The sequence below is a fragment of the Chiloscyllium plagiosum genome, unplaced genomic scaffold (assembly GCF_037043375.1).
Source record: "Chiloscyllium plagiosum isolate Xiang-an unplaced genomic scaffold, Cpla_swu_hap1 HiC_scaffold_6, whole genome shotgun sequence".
In the NCBI taxonomy this organism is placed as follows: domain Eukaryota; kingdom Metazoa; phylum Chordata; class Chondrichthyes; order Orectolobiformes; family Hemiscylliidae; genus Chiloscyllium; species Chiloscyllium plagiosum.
Genome location: NW_028270144.1, coordinates 71,195,504 through 71,202,873, shown reverse-complemented (window position 1 = coordinate 71,202,873; position 7,370 = coordinate 71,195,504). Strand labels below are relative to the sequence as shown.

The 7,370-nt window shown below is 40.9% G+C and overlaps 1 protein-coding gene across 4 annotated transcripts in view; it reads left to right on the top strand.

Annotated features, from left to right (window-relative positions):
• The first annotated feature begins 1,000 nt into the window (after window positions 1–1,000).
• The window catches only part of LOC122551052 (TBC1 domain family member 8-like), a 97,437-nt gene continuing 91,067 nt past the window's right edge, over window positions 1,001–7,370 (top strand). Inside the window, exon 1 of one of the 4 annotated variants that reach the window (XM_087988094.1) lies at window positions 1,001–1,524. Coding sequence is in view for 3 of the 4 variants with exons in the window: in XM_087988092.1 (XP_087844218.1) it covers window positions 1,714–1,840 (127 nt within the window). In the remaining variant the exon portion in view is untranslated. The other 3 variants (XM_087988092.1, XM_043692695.2, XM_087988093.1) reach the window with 3 other exon arrangements.

Below are 7,370 nucleotides of genomic sequence, written 5' to 3'. Positions count from 1 at the left end.
CATCTCGAAGTGTCTGCTGTAGAAATGTATTTTATATTTCATTGGTGCAATGGGACACAAAAATCTTACCTTATAGGCATTAGGGCTTCTTACTGCTCTAATTGTAGACATTTGCAGTTCTATCCATATTTGTGACAGAGAAAGTAGTGTGGGTGAGCACAGAGTTCTTCATTTGCAACTTCTTAAATTGCCTGACATCCCTTTGTTGGTTATATTCCAACAGAGAAAGTTCCATTGGAATTTCATTGATGTGATTAAGGAGTGGAAGACAAAATGCATGGTTACCTCAAAATGCCAGCAGGAATAATGAAAACAAGTATTAAGAGGTGGCAAAAATAACATTAACATTATTTTAGACATTGTGTGTTTATTTCCACTGCTTAGCAACCTTGACCATATCTGATGTGCCCCAAATTACTTAAGGACATAAAACTATTCTCTAAGGGAACATTACCTTTTATAGATAATATAGCACTCTCTTCTCCTGCATTCCACACTGTTTTATGGCTGTTTTCAATTCATGCATCTCAATTTTAGCTTCCAATATTTTGTAGAGATTGTTTCTTTTGTAGAATCTTCAATATCCACTTGAACCAGCAGATGGAGCTTGGTTAAGAAGTACTATTTATGAATGTCTTTAGTGGTGACGGGTTACGTTCACTGGGGCATTCAAGTTGCTTAATATCACAATCTTTTTAATGCAGTCTGTAGTCAGGAATCATGGATAGTGATGTTAGAAGCTCCACCATTCTCGACTCAGGAGGAATCTCTCTTATACTGCCTGCCTGCACGTGTGAAAGATTTGATGGTTGTTACACAACCTTGGGTCTTCTAATTCTGGGCTGAGACTCAAACCCAGAGCATTTCGTTGAGAAGCTACCAACTGTTCCACAAGACCTCCTTCTGGGCCATGTATTGGTGTTTGAATGGACGCCTTCTGATACATAGCCCAGTGTGCTACCAACTGAATCAAACGAAACCTTATTGGTGATGCTTCAATTATGACGGCTCTCCACAATCATTCTTGGGATACACTATCATAGAATAACAATTGTTTGAATGTTATGGGTTTCAGCAGTTCAGAAAACATTAACTATATATTTTGTACATTATAGGTTTGGTATCAAACATCAGAATTCATGACGAGTTTCTCGTGAGTATGGGACAGTGGTTTACGATGAAACTTAAAACCACAGGCATATCTCAACATGACAAGGTTCAAAGGAATGTTTCTACGATACAACCAGAAAATACAATGCATTCTATTTAATTTCGTTTCCTTCTATGGGCAAGACCAATTGGAACTGTAGCATCAAATGTAACCTTTGGAACCCGGCGCTGTTTACCCCGTGTTAATTCACATGTTTACAGCAATGAATTTCATGCCTTTCGTCAGAATACATTACGAATTCACTGAAGACAGAAAATAAGCACCCCGAAGCTCTGCATGGTCGCAAATTTGGGGTGGGACTTCCTCCATTAGAACCGGAAGACTCAAAACCGAGTGAAATCCGGAAATTGGAGGTGAAATATGAGCATAGAGTGCGTGCGAGTCCCGGGAAGGTGTACAGTGAGGCTCGGTACAGGTGGAGAGAAACAGCGTTTGCTGCCACAACAGCCCATTGCAGAGGGTGGCGTTTAGCTGAGGACGACTGGGGTGGAGGGAAGAAATCTGTAGATATCAATTTCTAATGTTGGCGTGAGCTTTTCATTATGTGGCTCAAGCCTGAAGAGGTGCTGCTGAAAAATGCTCTCAAGCTGTGGGTGACGGAGAAATCTAATGCCTACTTCATCTTGCAGCGCAGAAGGAGACAAGGAGACAGCGGTGGGAAACTGTCTGGTGAGAGGCTGGGAATTGGGAGAACAAATCCTCTACTGAATCTGGCGTTTCTGTCCATGTCTGGATTAATGTCTTGAGGCAGATGGTATTGGTATCAGACTTGGCTGGCAGTGAGTCCCACTGTGCTTTGTTTGGTGACAATTATGCGCTTGTTGAACTTTTACCAGTGGCTTATCTAGGCTAATTATTAATTTTGTTTTGTTGAAGTACATGTAGTTCCTCAGGTCGTTTATTATTTGTTTAAATTTATTGTTTTTTTTCTAACGTTGTTCCCTTGTCTGCAGAGCTGTACTTACTGTTCGGGTTGGTGTGTGGGGAGGACCACCTACTGACTGAACTCCCAACACTGACCTGAATGTAACCCATGGCCACAACTCACCTGCCAGCTCGCAGCTCTTCCTATGCTATTCTGTGCAGTGCTGGCTTACATTATACTCGGGTAATAGCAGCCAGGGTTTTAATACAGGCATTTATCCCTGAAACACGATAGTGATTGGCACCCTTTCACAGACTTCTGTTGCTAACCTGCATTGTAAATCCTTTACAAAGATGTATTTTTGCTTATTGGTGGACAGCTGCCACAGTGCCTTATTTCTGTTTGGTGTGGTTCCCAGAATGTGTCCAGTCCTGTCTTCCTTCAGTTGCCTGGAGGGCTCCTGAAATTGTATCTGATTTGAAAATTAAATACCATTGGGATGTGAACTGAAAGAATTGATTCTATTGCATTGTCTGATGGAAGGTTGTTGCTGGATTACTCTAAGATGTGGGCTACAGTGATTACATGTACTAATTCAAGGTATGAACAACTGTAATGGATTTAGAAATTTTTGTGTTTTTATAGACTTACCTAATTTTGCAAATTAAATATATTACCATTTTTAGTGTTTGGACATGATTTACATTTTGATTTAAGTGGACGGACATGCATTGATAGAATTGAATTTTGGATTATGAGTAATAGCTATTGTTTGGTAGTATAATAACAAAATGATATTTGGGATCTTATTGATTGAATGGCTGGTTCTGTTGTGTATCGAAGGGATAGAGTGAATATGCATGTAAGAGGAATCTTGCATCTTGATAAAAACTTCCACACACCCCCTCCCCACCCCCACCCACCAAAAGAAGTTGAAGTGCTTGTTTGTTGAGATTGTCATATGTCTTCATTCGGAAGGAGATTAATCCTGCCCTTTGAAGTTATGAGACAAAAAAACTGCAGATGCTGGAATCCAAGGTAGACAAACAGGAGGCTAGAAAAACACAGCAAGCTGAAGAAGAGTCCTGAAGAAGGGTTACACCTGAACCATTGACCTCTCCACCTCCTGATGCTGCCTGGCTTGCTGTGTTTTTCCAGTCTCCTACTTGTCCACCTTTTGAAGTTATGACCCCATGATCAACCTTTTCTCAATAAAGCTGGTGAATCTGGTGTCACTTCTCACATCCTTTCCCATAACTCTGCAATGGAACATGTCCTTAATTGGCTATATACCCCACTATAGGACTGAACTGGCCTTGTTCAATGTCCTTTGTTCCTGGAAGCATTAAAACCACGTCTTCTCATCTTTCTGTCAGCAGTCTTTGATGTGGGATTACAGTGTTGTCCTGCACTGCCTCTCCTCTCTTTCCAGCTATGTGTGACTTCCCTTGCCTAGAGTAATTCTTGCCTTTTTCAGTTGGAGAAGATAATATTCTGTATTGGCTTCTTCTCACCATTGTATTATTAGCTTTGTAATCCTTTGATCTGTTAATGTCCACTCTTATTTCTCAACTATTTCTGCTATTTATCTGAAATTCCAGCTGCCAATTTGATGGAGTACACTGACCTTTGGCTGTACTGGGCTTTCCAACTGTGCCACTGCCTGTTGTCTAACTACTTGTCTGGTAGCTGGGTGAAACTGAAACTTCCTCCAATCAGACATTAGGAGGACCAGGAAAAACTCCACAGATTCAACTCTGCCTTCCTGGCTGCTGTGTCAGGTTGAACCAGAATATTTCCAACTTTGGCATTTTATTTGTCCTTGATCAAAGTTCCCTATCTGATATCCACCTCTGCCCAGCACCCCCCAAATGTTGCAAAGACTGACTACCACCTACATATTATTGCTCCCCTCAGTTCCTGCTTCAGTTCATCAGCTGAAACCTTCATCCTGCCTTTTGTTACCTCCAGACTGCTATTCCTTCTCTCTGTCTCTCTCTCTCAGATTCCACCCTCAATAACTTGAGCTCATCTATGTTGCCCTTATCCTAACTCACAAGGAGTCCTGTTCAGTCATCACCCCTGTGCTCACTGGTTCCTAATCAAGCAATCTTTGGTGTCAAAGTTCCCATTTTTGTACAAAATCTCTGATTTCCATCATGATACAACCGTGGCCTTTCTGTTCCTCCAACTCTGCCTTGGTGTAAGTTTCTCATTTCCCTCACAATTGAAAGTGAAAGTTTTTTTTTGAATGTGGCCTGTTTCTGGAAAATAAACTGAATATATACAGTTGTATGTCACATTGACTTAGCCTCTACCAAACCCCCCAAACTAAATTAGAATGGAATGGGATACTTTGCATTTGGAGCTTACTAATGTCCTCCTTGTGTTCGTATTTGGACTAATTTTGTTTAATATGCACTGAAAGTTGTGCCCTTCTGGCATGCATTACTATTTCTCAAGGTTAACTGTTAACCATGATTTGCGATAACTATTCCATTAGAACACTGCGCACGTGTTTAGTCAAATTTACTTGTCGAAACAAAACATTAATATCAACACAAAGCCAGCAAATTATCATGTGCCTTAACTTTGTTTGTACTGTAGAACTAGGTTCCATCTCCAGTTTCAAAAATATACTTATTTCAGTTTGCAATAATTTGAGATTCTTTTAGATTTAATGATTTTTCATTCTTTCCTTTGTTGATCCCTGTGTCCTGTTTGCAAGGTGATCTGATCTGTTTATAGAATGGTAAAATATTTGTTTTGAAGCATAACTGTTGAGCTACATTCCTTTGTTACAAGGTTGTCTCTTTGAGTTAACTCAATGTATCTGCAGCTAAATTAAATCTTGTGATAGACTTCCTAACATCTCTGCCATGAAATGCAAATGTATCAGGAAGATTCATCCAGCTTTTTTGCTTATCTAGATAATATGTTTATTGTTTATTGTTTGCAACTAAGTGAAGGAGAGCTTTTTTTTGACACTTGAAACTTTTAAAAAACAAAACTTCCGGCTTACGTTGATTTACACCGTTTATAAGGAATACATTTACCTGGTTGTGTCTCTGGCATCTCCCTGATGTGAGCTGATCTGCATCTTGCCCTGTCTGCCAATATGTTTTGCTGATAGATTCATCTGGGGAGAATTTGAGCGGATTTCCAAAGACAAAACTACCCTGAATCTGTCATTGTTTCCACCATGGTATATTAACGTATTAATTAGTATGAATTGTTCACATTGCTTTTAAGGTAAATGTTGTGACAGTCAAACTATCAATAATTACCAAAATGTTGGTTGTTTTGTGAAGGGGGTTGTTTGAAACGTAGAATTTCTCCTCTAATTATATATTGACCTTTTAAAATAAATGTATTTTTAGAGAGTGAAAGATTCTTGTGGCAAGAGTTGCTTCTGGTTGTAACATTTGGTGTCTTCTCATGAGTTTAGGAGCTTATTTTGTCCTGCAATCCTAACTTTGTACTCTACTGTTCTTTTCCAAGCACAATACTGAATAGTGTCATAAAATCTATATGTAGATTGTTGGGAACATCTAATTCATATGTTTTAATAATTTTATTTTAGATACAGGAAATTAACTAAACTAATGCACTTAAATAGTTGGATTATTTTGCTTTGAGGTTACTCGTGTTTGTTTAATGGAATCACAATAGAAGAGATGGTATTTTTGAGACCAGAGCTATATTACCTTAAGAGCTTTCAGTGAACTCCATGACTGTAAACCTCATTGAAAACTTCATTTATTTCATCAGGTCAAAGATGAGGGAGACTTAACATAAACATCAACATCTCCCTGAGCTGCGCCATAGTTCCAACGTGCTTCAAGGCTGCTATTATCGTCCGCATGCAGAAGAAATCTTTAGCGTTCTGTCTCAATGACTACCGCTCCGTTGCGCTAACACCCATCATCATGAAGTGTTTTGAGACACTCATGATGAGGCATATTAAGACTTGCTCCCCCCCTTACTGGACACCCTGCAGTTTGTGTATCATCCCAACTGCTCAACAGAGATGATGCAATTTCCACCACCCTCCATCTGGCCCTCACCCACCTGAAGAAGGACACCTACGTCAGATTACTGTTTATAGACATCAGTTCTGCATTTAACACTGTCGTTCCTCTGCACCTGATTGGAAAGCTGAGTCTGCTGGGCCTAAATACCTCCCTTTGTAACTGGATCCTGGACTTCCTGATCGGGAGACCTCAGTTAGTCCGGATTGAGAACAGCATCTCCAGCACCATCACACTGAGCACAGAGTCCCCCAGGGCTGTGTGCTAAGTCCACTGCTGACACTTGACTGTGCAGCGATGCACGGGTCGAATCACATAATGAAGTTCACTGATGGCATGACTGCAGTGGATCTCATCAGCAGGAACGATGAGTCAGCATACAGAGAGGAGGTACAGCAGCTAATGGACTGGTGCAGAGCCAACAATCTGTCTCCAAACATGGACAAAACGAAAGAGACAGTTGTTGACTTCAGGAGGGCACAGGGTGACCACTCTCCACTGAACATTGACGGTTCCCCGGTGGAGATCATGAAGAGCACCAAATTTCTTGGTGTCCACCTGGCAGAGAATCTCTCCTGGTTCCTCAACACCAACTCCATTGCCAGGAAATCCCCGCAGCATATCTACTTTCTGCGGAGGCTGAGGAAAGCCCACTTCCCATCGCCCCCCCACCATCCTCACTACATTTTACAGAGGGTTCATTGAGAGTACCCTGAGCTGCTGCATCACTGCCTGGTTTGGGATTTGCATAAGACCCTACAACAGATAGTGAGGACAGCTGAGAAGATCATCAGGATCTCTCTTCCCTCCATTACAGACATTTACACCACACGCTGCATCCGAAAGATTAAGAGCATTGTGGAAGACCCCTCACTCAAACTCTCCTCCCTCCTGCTATCTGGCAGAAGATACCGGAGTGTTCGGTCTCTCATGGCCAGACTGTGCAAGTTTCTTCCCCCAAGCCATCAGGCTCCTAAACACTGTATGATTGGACTCTTTTTCGTTTGAAATTCTTTGCACAACTTCAATTGCTGCTAGAACAATGTCTATTAATTATCATTATTTTATTACACTGTAATTTGCATGTTTTGCACTTCTTATGCACTTTATGCTGCCTTTTGTATGATCGTGTAGTTCGTGCTGTCCATTTAGCACCTTGGTCCGGGAGGAACGCTGTCTTTTTTTTACTGTATCAGTTGCATATGATAGAAATGACAAATAAAAGCTACTCTACTAAAGGTCAAGTTAAGGACAGCTTGGAGCAGGCTATATTGTCAGGAGCTGAAAGACATTTCAGAAGGTT